The sequence below is a fragment of the Pseudomyrmex gracilis genome, unplaced genomic scaffold, assembly GCF_002006095.1.
Source record: "Pseudomyrmex gracilis isolate BER0280 unplaced genomic scaffold, ASM200609v1 scaffold_254, whole genome shotgun sequence".
Classification (NCBI taxonomy): Eukaryota; Metazoa; Arthropoda; class Insecta; order Hymenoptera; family Formicidae; genus Pseudomyrmex; species Pseudomyrmex gracilis.
Genome location: NW_018020838.1, coordinates 90,267 through 109,400, shown reverse-complemented (window position 1 = coordinate 109,400; position 19,134 = coordinate 90,267). Strand labels below are relative to the sequence as shown.

The 19,134-nt window shown below is 37.7% G+C and overlaps 1 protein-coding gene across 3 annotated transcripts in view; it reads right to left on the bottom strand.

Moving 5' to 3' along the window:
• The window catches only part of LOC109859274 (lachesin-like), a 106,687-nt gene that overhangs the window by 53,260 nt on the left and 34,293 nt on the right, over positions 1 to 19,134 (bottom strand). For 2 of the 3 annotated variants that reach the window (XM_020437365.1, XM_020437368.1), the window contains exon 2: positions 3,930 to 4,106. In XM_020437365.1, the coding sequence (XP_020292954.1) occupies positions 3,930 to 3,981 (52 nt within the window). In that variant the 5' untranslated portion in view covers positions 3,982 to 4,106. Of the gene's footprint in view, positions 1 to 3,929; positions 4,243 to 19,134 lie in introns of those variants that run through there. The other variant, XM_020437367.1, reaches the window with a different exon arrangement.

Here is a 19,134-nt window from a genome sequence, read left to right as displayed (position 1 = left end):
TCTCTCTCTCTTTCTCTCTCTCTCTCTCTCTCTCTCTCTCTCTCTCTCTCTCTTTCTCTCTCTCTCTCTCTTTCTCTTTCTTGTACTCCCTCAAAACAAAAAATACTGTGTTTAAACTTCAAAATATACATTTTCAGAAAATATTATAATTAAAACATTTATTTAGAAATTATAACAAAGGAATATAATATAGAGTGTTTTTTTTATCAAAAAGAGAACAATATAAAATTTGTAAAATATAAATTTAGAAATTAAATTATACGTTTAAAATATAAACACACGCAACGCTTTTCACTACTAATTACATTAATATTAGTATCTAATTAATTAGTATCTAATTAATTAGTATCTAATTAATTAGTATCTAATTAATTAGTATCTAACTAATATTAATGTCTTTATTATCGCTTGGTGTAATTAAACAACGGATAAAAATTCGAAGACGTATAGATTCGTGTCAATCTGAAGATGGAGTCGGGAAATTTGCGGATCGACGAAACGTATGTACGTCCTATAATCCGTCTCGCGCAACGTTCGCCGGCAACGTCCGATGCAGATGTAGCGGAGGATCGGTGCCAAATACGTTATACGGGCCACGGGAAATGGGCACGTAGATCCCAGATATGGCGCGTCCTCCAGTGCCGAGGTCGTCCCGGTCTGGTCAACTTCTGGCCCTGATGTTTATTCGGCGAGTGGAAGCGCCGACTGCGCTTGTCGTTCGAATTAATTTACCGCTTGCGGACCTCCGGTCTCTTCGCACAGCATAGAGAGAGACAGAGAAAGAGAGAAAGAGAGAGAGAGAGAGACAAGAGGTGGATCAGAGACAGGAGAACAGAGACAGGCGGAGTCTCGACGGTGTCGTTAAATTTCATTTGCCGTTAGAAAACGGCGCAAGTGAAACTATATGCGTGATCTCATTTCGGTAAACCAAAATTAAACCGAGAGAAGATTTTCCTTGAATCGAATTTGTGAACGTTGCGCTTCTCGTTGGCGTGTATTCTTTCGAGCGTTATATCTCTTTCGAATTCGCTCGATGGTCGTTTCTCTTTTCGAACAGACAATGAAAAAGTAAAGCGTATTGTCGAAAATTACTATCAAACTGGCCGCGCAGTATCGTAAGACAATGCTCTCGCCCAAACCGGAGGATTGCTGTCTCACGTTTGCGCTATAAAGAAGCTAGAGTGTCTTATTCCGCCGCAGTACGCTGCGAGCCGAGCGTTCCCAGATGCATCATGAAAAATGTACACGCTCTCCAACGTGTCCTCGTCTAACACGAAGATCTGACTCGTTCAACTAGGTAAACGGCAGGGAAGAGTATATGAAAGAGCAAGAGGGGAGAGAGAGAGAGAGAGAGAGAGAGAGAGAGAGAAAACAGAAGTTTTATTTATCTGACTAGATAAGATTGTTTGTCTATGTTGCGGATCATCGACGAGATTCGTCGATTGTTCCACGGGACGACTTCGCTTTTCCAACATCCCCGGTGTCTCTTATCGGGCAAACAACGACCTTTCCGGCCAAATTGGTCGGTTCGACTCGGAAGCGAGTAAAACGTGATTAATCGCTCGCCTGCTTTCGCAGGAAATGTATCCGCCTAGCCGACCCTTGGATGGTTATATAGCGATAAACGGATAACCGCGGTCCAGAACCCAATTGAGTCTCAGTTCGATATAGAATGGCTGCCGCGTCTTCGATCTAAGGGGAAAAAGCAATGCGAAAAAAGGCGAAGTGAGAAAGAGAGAAAGAGAGAGAGAGAGAAAAAGAAAAGCGTACGTTCATTAGGTGTTAGTTCGTTAAACTGATTTCTCATCCTTCTTTCGTTTCTTTATTCGGAAAATTCGACTTCTCACCTCGCAATTTCGCTTGTTAATATTTCTCCAAACCTTCCGATTATTCAACACCAAAAAAGATTGAACTCAATAAAATCGGGCTACAGTTACATTATATTACATATATTTATACACATAATGTGAAATTGCGAAGGTAAAAACTGAAAGGTAAAAACCATATAATTTATCTCTGTTGCAACATTTTCAGCTTATTTATTCTTATGCTTGTTGTTTTATTCAAATAGAAATCCAATATCACTTTTTTTATCATATGTTTACTACCAGTATGCAATAAACACGGTAAAAACTTGATTGATTTGTCACTTAAGTAAATATTCATTTGCTTTAAAACGGTAAATTAATTAACGGTAAATTAATTTCGCGACTGTTTTAAATTAGTTTTGCGCGTGTGTATCGAATTCTATCGCTCAACTTCTCAACGGCTCAATAATCGACGGTTAGATAATCGATGGTTTATGCGTAATTCAGTACATGTTATCTATTAGTGGAATTATGTCAAGATCGAGTACGGCTGAGGTTAAATCGAATTTATAGCATCCAACCGATTGTGTTCGAGTAGTTAATCGGTACATCCATCACGGAAAAAGGAGAGAGCAATTACGTGGCGATATACAAGCTATCAAGCTCTTATCGCGATTCTTTGAGAGAGAGAAAGTAGCACTACTAGATATCTTCAGACCAGCAAAATTGCGCGCAGAGACTGTGACTAAATTATAATATTTAATCATTTATAATATTTAATTAATCATTTATAATATTTAATTTAAAACATTTTAAACCTTGTTTTCTTCAATTTTGATTTTTACGGCACAAATTCCCTATTCACGTATTTATTTTTTCCTTAATACGAAAAAGCTCGAAGAAACGAAAATATCTACAAAATTATTTTTACATTTCTTCCCTTTCAAATTATAATTTCAAATATACTTTCTTTTCTATATATCTAAAAAAAAAAAACTCCCATTCTTTCCTATATATCTAAAAATCCCATTCCCGAAAAGTGAAGCTACTGAGAGACGGATATTTGATATACGTTTGACAATTTGTTCAGACGTCGTTATATTAAGATATAGAATAGCCGGCGCAATAAATCGCAATGCAGTGAAATATTTGCAAAAAACGCGATCGCTTTTTCTCTATTTACTGCTATCGGATAAACATTTGGGCAAGAATCTGACAGTTCGATAGCGTCGCACTTCCGGACCGGGAGTGTTATACTCGAGCCGCACTTTATTTATTTTTTGAACCGCACCGTGTAACACAACGTTGGCAATGTGCCCCCGCGTTGCATCTGCGTTATTGCTCGTTGTCGGGCACAACAGATTTCGTATTGGACACCTTTCGCAATGTATCGACTCTCGCGTCAATCGCAATAAGCGTAGCCCCATGTAATGGACCGGGAATGATATATGTGACAGAAGCTAGCTGGTCAAATCGCGCACGCACCTCGGTTTACTTAGTTGTATTGAATGCACGCGATACACATTTGTGATGGTCGGAGCAATATATTCTTTGCCAGCATATTTTTACACATTTAACTGTGCAATAAATTATTTCAGCTGCGAGAAAAATAACGTTTCAACAATGTTGTTTTTTCTCATTCTTCGCGAATATTATCATGTTATCATATTACATTATGTAATAAAAATTGTTCATTTTTTTTTATTATATAAACATTTTCAAGCTAAAACCCAAAATGTAATACTCTAGGTAGTACATTACATTATCTTTTCAAATATTAAAATGGAATAATGACAGCAATTTGTCTTTTGTTTTATTTGAATAAATGTCCGAGATTCTATTTAAAAACGTGTGAAATTGTCATCGCGTTTGATATTGCAATCAAATGTGTGAGAGCTCGAGTTTCTCGCGCGCGTGGTAAATTATACTTTGCACACCAAACGTTATTCAACTCCGCTCCAAGAGCTTTGTAGCGCGTAATTACAAAATGCAAGTGGCGCATGTCTGTCGCATTCTTGGGGAAAACTCTAGCTTTCACTTGCATGAATTTTCTCGAAAATTTGGCCCAACTACTTTGAGGCGAAGTTCCTTTCGCGAGAAAAGAAAGTCGAAGTTACTCACCGATTGGCACGTTGACAGCGAAGAGTACGACAAGAGCGAAGTAGCAGAGCATTGTGCGCTGCGGTGCGGGAAGAGCGAGGAATCGTCCGTCGTCGTCCAGGCAGCTCTCTTTTATCTACTTGACTCCGTCATCTTCTGCGCGGACTTCCGTGCCTGGTACTCTGACACATAACATGCCTGAAATAATCACAATGTTTGGATCATTTATTTTACAATCGAACGCGGCAGCATCATCGACGAGTGACAAGCACGCCGCGCAGCTTTATCGTCTGTTTCCAGCGAACGAACTCATCAGCTGTGCACTCTCGCAAGCTTTGCATCTCGAGATCGACTAACGGCGTCACGCGGTCTCCGGTCGAGCGTATCGTTTCGCTTCGTGACACTCATCGACCGTATCACGAAGGAACTTTGCTAAGAGCAAAGCGCTGTTAATTTCGTTACTCTCTCTCTCTCTCACGATAAATAAGAAACTATTTTGACATGTTGGACGTCGCGTGTTTACGCTTGTCGCACGATTGCATCTACGTCGTCGCGTTTGTCGCGTGATTGTCATCGAAATAAAAGTTTATAAATATTTACACAGAGAGAAAAACAATTTGAACGTGAAAAAATTAGAACGTGGAAAAAATAAAGATGCGCAAAAAGGGTAGAGAGTATATAAAGCTAGCGCCAGACCATTCGCGCACTTCTATCACGCAGAAAAATCGCTCTATTTGAGATTCATTGTTGATGAAAAATAACGCATGAAATCGATGAGTTTTCTGTCACATCATTTACAAATTTTATATTAATTACGATCCGCGCAAACCGCGAATCACGAATACCGCGCATTAGTCAGACACAGGCTTAACTCGTCGCACCGACGATAGTTAAAAACTAGATTAAAATTATAAATAAATTCGAAATAAAGAAAAATTGTTTTGAAACGTTTAACTAACAGAGAAAGTTATAAGCACAAACAAGTAGTTAAAAAAGATGTGATATACCGGATATAAGAATCATTTGTATACATATAAGGCAATTGAGAAAGTGTCATCAATTGTGATTGAGTGAATCAATTTACTTATCAAGATCCCTATTTGCAGTATAATCACGAGAGTTAAACTCCAAGGTCAGAATGTACAATATTTCATCACGAGCACGACCGGTGATGGTCCCAAGATCATCTTCATGCGATTATCTGTATCTGTATATGTATATGTGGATCTTAATAAATAGACGTTAGGTGCGCACATTGCGGTTTTTTGTCATGTTTAAATAGAAATATCAGAATAAAAAAGTTTTCTGCCTCTTTTTTTCTCTATTTCGTTTGGAAATCCAGTAATTTACTAGTACGTTAAATGAAGTTTAGGTATCGCTCGGTATTTCCGGAAACTATGTTATTACGACGCTATTTATGGAGCAACGTTTACAAAGTAATATACGTCGCGATAAATTTAATTACACCGCCGTTACAATTTTGACGAGAGCGCTGTCAGTTAAAATAAGTTATTTCCGCGAATTTATAAATTATCGCGAGCGCACACGGTCGGGCGGGGAATTTACGGGAAACGAAAAGCGGGCGGAATACAAATAGCGCGTTTGTCACGTTTATGTAAGTACGTGTCACGTATATATTCGGCGATAAATTGTTCCTAAATGCATTTCCGCTTCAGACGACTTCTGTCGTCGTGGGAGAAATTAATCACGCGTGTCCGCCCGTCTATTATTTTATATGACTTACGCGCTGCTCTTCACCGCGTGAAGATATACTGATGTTATACCTTTGTAAAGTGTCCGTCTGAATTTTATAAATCTCGCGAAACGTATGCCGTCGGTAATGCGCACGATATGCGCACCGCGATTCACTTCCGCTCATTATGCGCACGGCCGTTAAAGCGACGATAAACCGCCAGTAATGTTATTCTGTTCCGTTCGGGAAAATCCGCACTTCGATCGTTATGAAATAATCAAAGCAGTGCGCGCGGACTATTGTCTCTCTTTCGATCGCCTCGTAATCATATATTAATAACGTGGTGATTAAAATTGTAATATCAAGTACCATAAGCGATGTCTCGATATCAGCAATTTATGGATATGTATGAAAGCTTAATGAATATAACTATACGATCGGTAACAATCAAACGATATTTTATGCGGCATAATTTTGTTTCGAGTATTATCGCAAGAATGGCATAACAAATATGACGCGCGATGATAAAGATGCAATTAGTAAAATTTTTTATTTAACTATGTCGACATTATGGAGAGGGAGTCTCCTTTTATAATAACTCTTTTTGAATCATCGATAAAAAAAAAAAAAAAAAAAAAACGAAACATACTTAAAAGCGTTTGTTTGTTAAAATCGGATAATTTTGTAGGAAATTAATGAAATTACTTATTATATCTCATACATATGGATATCGCGTTATCTATCTCGTGCGCGTTTCATAATTACCCGCTTCTATTAATAATTGTCCGTTTAACGCTGCATTAATCGAACTAAAACATCCGCCGTTCCATCGTCGTTCGTTTGTTTCTGTTTCATCAGCGCGCGAAGAATAATACGTTAACAATGAACGAGCGCGCAACTCGATTATCAACGCTTGCAAGTTTAAAGCAAACAAGATACGGAGAAAGGACGACATGTCGACGACGAGACGGAGAGCACGTAAAATGCGAAACACGAAGCTCTCGCGATGCCGTAGTTCGTTATCGACGACGTTGAAGCCAATCCACAGCAGCGTCGACAATGGCGACCGCGACGAGTCTCGCTCTCGATTCTCTCTTGCATATGAGCGGATGCAAAAAGTAGCCGATGGAGTTAACGTTAATTTGCATTCGTGCGTATATATATAGTATATATAGTATATATATATATATATATATATATATATATATATATATGCGACAACGCACGTTATCTCTCCACGCTACCGCTGACCTGCAAAACAAAATAGCAATACGCCGGAGCGTATCGATAGAGAAACGTGCGATATTGTTTTGCATTTGCAAATTTTCTCTTATTCGACGAATAAGTTTACAATTCATCCCAGACAATTTCGGCAAAAAATAAAGTAGAAATTAAAAGCTATATAAACCGATAATTAAAAAAGATAAAGCGACACACAGATTTTGAAATTTGTTTTAATTATTATCGCGCTTATATAACTGTTTATTGTCTAGAGTCCAAAAGGTGCGCAAAAATGTTGAATCTCGATAACTCGAGCTTTATAAAAACAATCGGTTTTTGCGAATGATATTTTTTTGCAATTAATTTCGAATGTAAAACAAAATAATAAAAAAAAAAAAAAAAAAAAAAAAGATCAAAGGGAAAGATATCGCGCGGCGATAAACGGCGCGCGTACGCAGGGATGTTACGTGCATAGATTACAGGATAAGTAAAGGGCGGCCTGTGATAAAGCTGGCGTGTGAGATAATGCGGCCGAGATAATTATTTTTCAGCTACGACTGTTGGTAAATCTTATTTCCTTTTCGTGATTAATTGGCGAACCTGGCGGGAGAGTGATAATGAATGCGAGATAGATACCGGAGAGACTCGAGTGAGGATGAAAAACAGTTTCTTGAATATATGCCAGACGCGCCATCTTGATGCGCGTGAATGACGAGCGTGCGATTGTAAGTAGATCAAGAGAAGATCTAAAGATAAAGGTTTGCTATACGCGCGCGTTTTACAATTTTCTTATCTCTGTGTAACATTTATTCTGAGAAAGCCGAAAATTATGACGAAAACTTTTAGTCTCATTGAATTTTGTAATACGGGTTGTCGTTTTCACAAACACAAAATGACCCTTTAACTTTATTGTACAGTAAGTAGTATTACGTTGAGCATTTGAAACTACTAACTAACACGACGAGGTTAATAGACAAAATGCTTTATAAACTCCATGTGTGTTGTTTCGATATATATAGTTTGCGTATCGATCTTTGCAAAGGTAAAATGTCACGCAAACTCGATTATAAAACTCGCTTTTCGCTCTTCAATGTCATTTGTCCGTCACGTAATTGATATCGCTCAACAGTAAAAATTTTCCTTTCTCTTTACATTATTTTTATTTACCTTTCTACAAATTTGATCATTTCTGACTCACAACAAACATTGTGTTAATTTGTCAAATCTCTCTGTGTCATCGGTCTTTTTTCTCTCCCCATTAAAATTGCTCGGATTTCAATTCGATACGAGTTTAGCGATGGATCTTTGTGCACAAGATTGACAACAACGTTCATATTAAACGGGTAAAGTTGGCCGAAAGCCAAAATGATATCGTGCTCTTGGCGCGTCCCTCGTCGGTGTTATTTCGAGGTTATAAGTTAGACAGCTCGTATCCCGTGGGTTATCAAATATTCGCTGAAGATACTCGCAACTACCGGACTTGTATCGCACCGCTTGTGATACAAATATTTTTCGTATCCCATTTGTGGTATTTCTCACGTCCGTCTCGCTGAGATGCAGCTATCTCGCGCGGAATTTAACATGTCCGAACTTCCAACAAGGCTCATACTTGTCACCGTGTACTACCTTACGAAACGCGTCTTGACCTAGACGATATCTATCTTAAAATAGATATATATCTCTCGAGCTCATCGTATCACGTTATTTATAGAAATTGCTGTCACGTCGAGACGTCACTCGAATCCGTTTTTGAAATCAATGCGATATAATTCTATTTTAACAATTGAATAAAATCTTTATAGATTTCTATTTACTTACTTCCAATTCTTCTTCTCCTGATTTATAACGCTCAAAGTATGTTAGCTCGTCTGACGCGCGAATGATCATTATGATTAATAACGTTCAGTTTTAAATAATTCTGCACGATGATGTACGCGCGTTTCGTTTAACAGTTAAACAGTTCTAATCTCTAAAAGAAAGGAAAGCTTGATGAATAATTCTATCCACAGGCTGGGAGGAAGCTTCGCTTCGAAAGGCTTAATTGTGAAATTAATGAATATTGGTAATTCGCTCGCTACTTGCCGTGTTGTCGCATCGCAGATCATTATCGTTGGTCTAAAACGTTCCCGCAATAACCGAGATGGCGAACAAAGCCGATAATCGCGAAAAATGACAAGAGACTTCACGTTCTTAGAAACTGCTATCCGTTCTCATTAACATCAAAAATATTGATCTACTCTTTCTTTTCACTTTATACAGTTTCGCCATGAGTTTGCCGTGACAGGATTTTGAAATCCCGATTTCTCGTCAATCGAAATTTCTTTTTAATCGCGGTACACGTAAAAAGAAGTTTTAAACAAAGTTTTTTTTTCGCGATCGACAAAGTGGATTATGTGAATCTTGTCTCTTTTCCTTCTTGTGGTGATCGTAGAACACCACAGCGAGCGAGTGAAACACTTGACGTTTCACGGCACGAGAAAGAAGAGAAGGAAGAGACGCGAAAGGAGTAAAAGTCCGAGGGAATCACGATCGGGACCTGTCGATACCGTGATGTAACGAGTGACAGACTTTTTTTCCTCGGCTACTCCATTAACATCTCATTATGAACACTCGAGTGGTTTCGCCCCGCCCGAAATATCTTAAGTCAAGTTGGAACTTCCATTAAAATATCTTGCGAGTCTTCGCCCCGAACCGTTTACCAATCTTTGCTCCGAGAGCGTTGTATAACCTGACTAGCGAAAAAAGATTTTTTATTTATTTGAAGAGCTTTTTTTCTCTTTTCCCGCGTGATTTTTTAAACACACTCCCGAGCATTTTTCAAAATGCAATAACTTCTGTGTAATATTCAATATAAATATTCACGACATATTGTCGATCTGTCTTCCTATTATATAATAACAATCTACTTCGAAAATATTTAATGAAATTTCAACTCGAGTAGAGAGTGTTCATCTTCAAACATGTACAATACCAATACATAATTAAATTTTATACATATTATATAACATTGTTATAATATGTGTAACCGTAGATTACATAAATATATATCGTTATTGTATTAATATATTACACCACCTGTATTATTATATGCACCACCTGTGCTAATACAAATATCGCGACACGTCGCACCTGGTTATCGATACCGATCATAATTCAACACGTGCGCGAGTCTGCGTATTAGAATTCCTTTTCACGCTATTATCATAACTAACGCAGAGTCGAAAGGTCGTGGCTTCTAGCCAAACTACGGGCGCTATTGAATTAGGAGACGCCACAAAGCATGTCCCTTGAATGCTAATAGAGTTAGCTAACTCAGTCTCTCTCTCGCATGTTACTTAATCGTTTCCTACAACTTCATCTTGTCCACGCGTATTTACGGTAACCTAAATGCACAATTGCATATCTATGTAACAATGATTGCATAATAATTTAAGACATTTTTGTTTATTCATTCTATTCTTTTTATTATATCAAAAAAAATTAACGTGTTTGTGAGTTTACAGAAAATATTATTTATATGAGAGAGAAAAGAAGAAGAAGAAGAAGAAGAAAAGAGAGAGAGAAAGAGAAGAAAAGTGCAAATGTACTTTTCTTAATTGCTATTGTCTTAAGTACACAATTTATAAGCTAACACATTGTAGAATTTGCAATTTATATTTATTCAAAAAAAATTTTATTTCGCAACTCAACCACAAATATATTGTGTAATTACAATATTTTATTACACTACAAAGTGTTTCACAAAGTATTCTTAGTTCCTTTTTACAATTCTTGGACTGTTCGCAATGTATTGCTGTTGTATGTCTGACTGACCGGCACTGTGTATGATCGTGTAATCAACTGCACTACTTGGATGGTTACTTATATAGTTGATGACACACAAAGGAAGTTTAGACTTTGTACAAACGGAAATAGACGATTCCTGATATCATGTAAATTTGTATCAAGGGAAGTGAGCGTTGTAATTAATAAAATATTTGAATTTTTTAGAGTATAATACCGTCATATAGTATCAATATATAATTTTCTTACCGCGGATGATAGATAATTTTCTTGCGATCATATGAAGACTAGATAATCGCTTACGAACGTCTCCGAGGCATCTTTATAAGTTGAACATAATTCTCTCTTTGCGCAAAAGTGCTCTAATATATCGCAGTTAGCGACGCAGCTCCGCGCGAGGGAGGAAGTACAATAACGCGCACTCGCGGAAAAGTCCGCAAATGAATTCAGCGGAATTTCGCCGTCGGAAATTTTATGACCGAAATTAGCATATTTATTTTGCGCAGAACCGGTTGGAGAATCGCGAGGCATTGCGAGCTCCTGCTACGGTCTCCTGTAATATTTTTTAATTGCCTTTACAAGGATTGCGTTTCGTGTTTTGTCTCGTCCTTTGTTAAGCCGAGTACGGTGGTCTTCCTCGCACCGCGAGAAAAATAAAATCACAGTTATATCATGTACGATTTTGTTATATTTTTCACAAAAATGAACAGAAATATATGGAATTTACAGTGTATTTTACACGCAGAACGTTCTCTTTACATTGTTTTTCGTCTCTTTAAGATCTTTTTAGAAACCTTTAAGTTTTTTTTACATTATCACAAATGTATATATATAGCACTTGCGTGAATGAAATGCAAACAAGTGCACACGGCGAAAATAATAATGTTAATAATTCAGAAAAAAACTTCAGAAAAAATAAAAAAAATAAAACTTTCAGTATGTGCGCGCCGTATCAGTGCTGTCTTACGTGCGAACTTAGATCTCACCGTGTTCAAGTCGCTCGTCGCGCGAGGACCGTTTTCCTGGAGAAGGAACGAAGGGTGAGGTATCTCGAATGCCGGACTATCAATAATAAAACCGAGTTTACTGCTACAGGGAAATGGCGGCTCCGCGCCGTCGAATATTGAGAAAGTAGCGAGAAACACCTGCGCAAATTGAATACGTTAGATCTCCACACAGGCCACGTAATGTAACTCGTTCTCTTATATGTACATCGTGTAAGATAGCGCAGTGTAGCGCAGCGCTGTGTGTAAACGAATATAAACGCTATAAAGACATGTTCGTTCGTCGGTATTTATTTTTGTTTTATTTTTTGTTTTGTATCCCACAGTCCACTTGTGCTAAGAAACCGCTCAAACTGTTTTTATTATATTTTTCCATACAGTGTTCCCCGTAGAACTTTTGTACATCTTTCGATTCGATATGCGAATACACTCTCGACAAACTTTAGTTTTCTCACTTTTGATGAAAATTCGATTATATAGAAAATTCTTTCTATATTTTTACCCATTCAATAAGAACAAACACGTGTGACTTTTGCTGTATCTTTTGATACAACGATTCTGAACGAGATTCGCAAGAGTTTGCAGAGATGCAAAAAATTATAATATTAAGTAACACGCGCGATTACAATTTTCTTTCCCTCGCATAAAACACAACGTACACATATCTCGAAATAAATATAAATCTAAATACACGCTTTCACATACATAATTTTTTACGTACAAATGATGAAATATACCGTAGCTTTTCCTTGGCAGTTACTACAAGAACGCGCTAATGAGTATAATTCAGAGACTCTTTATGTTCTCTTTTTTCTGTTTGTTGACAATGAATCTTTTAACCTCGTTTCTTTCGATTTCCTCGCGCAATAGCCGCGTATCTGCCGAGATCGTCGAATCTATTTCGCCAGCCGGGGAGGAGAGAAGGCACGCTTGTGCGACTCCACTCGATCTTCGTGCCTGACGTGCAAATGCCGGGGTTAATGCGACGCGCTCCATTAAAGTCGAGTCTCTACACCCCGGAACATTGCTAATTACACGTGGCGCGCAGAGTCCACGCCCGGCAGTTAGCTTCCCTCTCGTCGCTACCGACGTCGCCCTCCTCGCTCGTCGCCTCTCTCCCCCATCGAGTCTTGCCCTTATTACGAAACTATACACGCGAACATAGCGCGCGGAGTTCCCCTCTTGCGGGGAACCTCTCGGATTCTAATATTAATAAATTTGCAGCTTGCTAATGCGTGCCGCCACATTTGCCACGCGACAACGACACCGCATGGCTTCATTAAGCGACGCAACGCCGTAGTCTTAATCCTTTCGAGACTATCTTCTCTTATGGGGTAATATTTATTTTAAAAATGACGCTATTGCGCATCGGAATGTGCGATAAAATATCGATCAAAAGATTGGATTGCTTGTATTTAAATGTTTACATTAAAAAATCTTAATACTAATAAAATATTGATTTCTTGTAGCGTGTGTGTAATTTTTTTTTTTTTTATCGTAACGACAATGCGCGACAATAACATTTCGAACGTCAATCGCATTTTTTTCGTCTTTATAGTTCAGTTTTCCGTTTTCTTATTAACGCAATATCTAATCGCAAGCATCTTGCGAACGATTTTTCTGGATTGGTGATACGAAGCAGCCATAGAAACGGTATCGAAAACACTAGTTACTAGGTCTCCGAAAGAGATAATTGCAAATTCCATTTAGACGCGCGACATTCCGCGCATTGGCCGTAAGAGCGCATTAGGGAAAAGTATCGTTGATTGTACTTTCTCTGCGCGCGTCGCACGCTGTATGTGAGCCCAGATAGTTGTGTAAGAAATTCCGATTGTTAAATTGATCGTTGCAACTCTTCTGAAATGTTCCAAATTTGCATTTCTACAAATATTTCGAAAACATTTGATTTTATTATAGTTTTATTACCCATTTATTAACGTTTTAACGTTTGTGATTGATCTTTCATCTGTAAAAATAAAACATATACGAATTTCAGACTGACATATTTATCAAGCTGACAAATTACGCTTTAAACCGCTGCCAGGTATTTAATTTCGTCTGGGCGATATTCTCACAAAGTTTCCGCGACGCGAGCTATCACACGCTTGTCATTATTTTTGCATATCCGAGCCCGTCAGCGTCGCGACGGGAACTTGAAGAGACAGACGCATTGAAAGCAAGACGAATCGAGTCTAACGATCGAACACGTTCGAACGAAAGTCGCCGTCGTCGGTTACGATCTTTAGACATTTTCTCGTCGACGCGACGCGCGCAAACTTAGTTTACCTCGGAATGGTTATTTATCCCCACCTCATCTCCTCTCATCTTGCCGAAGGTATAAGGAAGACGAGAAGGGAGCAGCCCGGCTACACAAGAACGATCTTGAGGGTTTGCGGGAGCGAAAAGCTAGGCGGGACGACGACGACGACGACGACGACGACAACGACTACGAGAGAGAAAGAGCTTTGTTCCCGTGACGTCATGATGGAACGTGTCCCGTAACTTTTGCTCAGGAAATTGGAGAAGTATTGTGATGCAGGACGTAGCCTGTCGAGCTTGGGAAAATCGAGAGGAACCTTCAAACTCCACTCTTCGAGCGGGCTCTCTTCGTAAAATCCTTTCCTCGGAAAATCGTACCCGAGATATACCCGACCGCGAGACGGACGGATGGACGAACGTGTGTCGTGGTAGATGTTTTGTAATCGTGAATACGCGCGCGTGGCTTCTTGCGTACCTTTTCTTCCTTAATAATAACCATAAGCGAAATATAAGCTCCTCCAAGCCCGAAGCACTACGTATTTTTCTTCCGCACTTCACGTTCCGCACTTCCGTTTCGACGCAATGTGCGTATTATTCGGTAAATTAAATCGAAAACAAATTTTTATATCTTTCATAATCGTCGATAAAAGCCCACATATAAATTCGCGGGAGAAAACAACATCAGCATAAACTAAGTAAAATATTGAACGCTCTTTGGCTTGAAATTGGCTTTCCGCATTCACGTCGATGAAATAATTTAATGCATGTGCGATGTGCTTTGCTATTGTCCGAGCATTAACTAAATGAATTATTCTAATGAATAGCGCTTATAATTTATCAGACAATTGATCCAATTAAGCCACTATTGGCGCCACTCGTATTTTCCAGATATGAAATCGTACACATGTTACTAACATATGTACATATGCAAGACTTATTTATATCATCATTTAAAAAATTAGTCGAGTTATTTTAGATCATTATTTTACTGTTTGTCTATCGTCTATCGTATTCTGACAGCGCGTCACATTTACATCAACTGGCAATCTATTGATAGTCAAACAAATCCGTTTACGAGATTTGGATTCTAAGAAGGAAGCGTTGCACTCAGTAATTCGAAACTTTTTACTTTCTTTCTCTCTCTCTCTCTCTCTCTCTCTCTCTCTCTCTCTCTCTCTCTTTCTCTTTCTCTCCTTTTCTCTCGCAATCTGTACCTCATTTCTCGCATCTGCTTCCACACCTCTTTTTCCTTCGACGACAGGATTCATCTAAGTTAAGCTCCGCTTATTTGCATTCCTCAGTTAAGAACATTCAAAGTTCGATAAGGCAATAAGTGTGAAAAAGTGATTCCGAGTCCGCCGCTTAAAAATCACGAACTTATTCGATGGAAAGTACATTAAAAGTACGCGAAACATGAACAAAATAAATCACGTTGTACCTCGCGCTTGAAAAGTAAAATTAAACGCAATATATAGACGAGCATAATTAGTTTTACAAATTTTTTTGTTGTACTTACACAAAAAGATTTGTAAAATTAATTTTATATATATATATATATATATATATAACTTCTTTATATATATATACACAGTAAAAAAAAAATGGTAATTTTAACATTTTTTGCATGTTCCAGGAGGTCCACTTTAAATTTTACGTTAAAATAACTCATTCGTTGTGAGTCACTTATTGACAAACTAGTATAAAGTCAAATACTTGACACAATACTTTACATTTATATTTGTTATTTTGACTGTAAGCGTGATGTAAAAATAACATATAAAATAATTAAAACTACACAAAACAGTAGTTGCAGTAACTCGTAAGAAATGTTAATAAAACATTTTAGGGTTTGTACAATGTGGCCACAGATTTTTTAAATTTTTTTAGTATGTTAAATTGACTTTGAGACGTCTAGATTAATTGAAATCATTGTGTTAAAAGCACTTAAACAATATTCCATTTTTAAATGACATGCAAAAAATGTTAATTTGTGAAGTTAACATAAATTTAACACGTGAAAAGATTTAAAAAATAATAACATATCAGTATTATGTTAATTTTACATTGAAGTAATAATCAAAACGTCGTAACACAAGAGAAGTTCTACATTTTGACGCACGATTTTTTACTGTGTAAAGAAGTTTTTATAAAAGATTTTTCATGATAAAGACTTAATTAATTAGTTCTAAAAAAAAACTAATTTTTTACTATTTTTTCATTTACTAATTTTGTGTGTAAGAAAGAGAAGAAAAAAGAGAATAAGAAACATGAAAGGTTTATTATACATGCATGAAGATATTAATTCTTTTGTTTCTCTAATAGACTTTTTTTTACATTTGTTCTTTCTTTTCTGAAATCTATATTAGAAACATACAAGAAATAATTACTTTCTTCATCTTTTAGAGAGCTAGCATAATTTTAGAAAAATGAAGAAGAGCTTTTTTCGCGCGGGACAACTGCAGAGCCGCATATTTCCCGCAGATTGTAGCGCGCGCGCGCGAGTGTTAGAATTATAGGAGACGATATTAAGAGATAGTGAAGTAACTAGGTGAGCATGCATCCGAGGTACTCAACGTTTAACAGCACTTCTCTGTCCGTTTACACACACACGTACACACACACACACAAGTACGCCTGCGCACATACTTTCTCTCTCTCTCTCTCTCTCTCTCTCTCTCATTCTCTTACAAAGCGTTAAACTGCTTTAGTACAAGCAAGTTTTAGTATAAGTAAAAAACTATAAAAAGTTTATTTCAAAACAACTAAGAGTAGTGACATTTCAAGAAAAACAAATTTACAAGATAAACTTAAAGTGCTTCACCGTGAAATATGTGTACGAGTTTGAAAATGATTTTAATACAATAGAATAACTCACAGATTTGTATTTTACGTCTCGTTATATCTAATAGTAACCAAAGTAAATTTGTTATAATTTAAATTTATATATTATTATTTTTTCTATTTTTCTTTACTGCAACTCCTTCTTTCATTGTTACGGGAAAAAGCATGACATACGCATTTAGATCTTATCTTCCACTGCTCTTTAAATGGACACGATCTTTCATCTTCAAAGAAGAGATCGAGACTCTGTTCTGAGACAGTTCGCACGAAGAGTGTCCAGCTCGTTCATCCGCGATACGAGAACGAGGTGTCGCATTCGATTTCCGCCCCGTAGAAACCGTTTAGCGTGGCGGCCCAACTCGGTAAATCGGAAAACTGTCACGTTCGAAAATTGACATTTTTCTAGGTAGCAAAGTAGTGTCGAGCAGAGTCGCCTTGGGCTACATAACTGTGGGGGAGGGTTATTGCTGCTGCGTACCGGTGGGAGATGGAATTTTGACACTGTCTCTTGAAACGAGATATCATCTCCTTTACATCTTCCACGATCGCGATGCCAGTGATATCGCGATGAACGCGATACGTGTGCCTACTGCGTAAAGACACCGCGGCCCGAGAGAGGAAGGTGCTTAAAACCGGAGAAGCACGTTTCCTAGGTTTGTCGAAGACTTCGCACGAGAGAGAGAGAGAGAGAGAGACAGAACAAGTCCCGCGGGAGTAACTGGCTGACGATGTCGATGAATACGCATTAGCAGCGTGTTAACCGCGCATTACAAATCCAAGCGTCTATACATGATAATCGCGTGTGTTCCACACATACATGTCGCAAGTCATGCGCCTAATTCTGTCGATTTAGTTGCGAGAGAGAGACACAAGCGGATTTAAACGAGAATACAAATGAAACGCGTACGTTTCGATATATTGAAATATTGAAAAGTAACAAACCATAATAAATCGTTTGCAAACTGTAAAATGAAAAACATCGGTTTGCTTTTTCAGACCGAGGCAATAAAATAGTTTTAGTAATTTTCATGCAAATAAAATAAATAGGGAGATATTGAAATATAAATAAAATATATGAACATATATATTCTGAAATTTCATCGTATTCTATGAATTGTTCTGGAATATAATTACCGTGTCGCGGTGTATTTTCCGTCACTTATTGAGTAACGAAGTTACTTTCTTGGATGTTAAATGTTAATCTTTATTCATTGCTGCGCGAAATTACACTTGTTGGCAACTACATTCGAGATTTACGGGAAACTTTCCGCGTTGTTTACTTTCAATTTTACAATACAGCTTTTTTCCGTAGACCATACTAGCCGCTTAAAGAAACTTCCGTCGTCTTTGTCGTTCCTTTCTTCCTCGCTCCCTTTCTTTCGTTCTTTTTTTTCTCTCTTTCCTTCGCACGTGCGTTGCAACTCCGGAACGCCGTTTCTGCACCTGACGTTCTCCGAGTTTTTGCGCGATGCGCGAGGCAAGGCGAGGAATAAGAGATTTCTGTGGGGATAAAATCTGCGGTAGGGTCGAAAGTTTCGCGGGGAGTCGCTTCTTTCGTCACCTGCGGACTTCGATTTGTTCGAGATTTTGCCGGGATAGTTCACTATATTTTCTTTTTTTCAAAATTATCGATAATACGAACAGCTTTATAATATTATTCAGTTATGTGTAAATGTCTTATTAGAGTCTTAAGATCTATATGAGAGTTTTAGTTTCGAAAAAAATTGTTTTTTAAAAATCTTTTTCTGTCACATGAGAAAAAAATAAAAAAGTTGAAAAATTGTATTTTCTAGTAGAATATTACGAGTCGAAAATTATACTTGCAATTATGAGAAAGAGATCAATAGAATGAAAAATATTAATTATTAATTAAGTAAAAAAATGTATATTACAAAAATTTTTTATTTATGTTCTATTCTTAACTCTTAATATTTCCGAAGTTGCATTTGCTTTCTTTAACATAACGCGTAGCGCTAACTACTTGTTGCAATAGGAGTTGTTGCAGCGCGCGGCTTCAACTAATCCTCGCAGATATTTTTCGCGGCGTCACAGTAAAGTCGCTGCCGGAAAACTTTACGAATAGAATGAGTCCCGCGACAATTGCGGGTCTCAAATAGAGGGAGTAAGAGACAAGGGAAGACTTTGCAAAAGTTTTCGAGCCGGCTCTTCGCCGCCGATATACTTTCTCGACTTGATAGAATTCGATTTCAGCGGGATGGCTGACTCTCGCTACGAGAGATTCGAAATTTCGTAGTTGCGATACCCATCAATCAAAAATCTATTAGGCCTAAGTTCTGAGTTCGATACGCTTCGAAATAACGAAAACGTCGAGAGTCTTCTTTATTTTTATTTTATTTTATATCTGTGCGGTCGATACTTTAATAAGATAAAGTGGCTGTACAAAAAGATAGCGTATCATATTCGG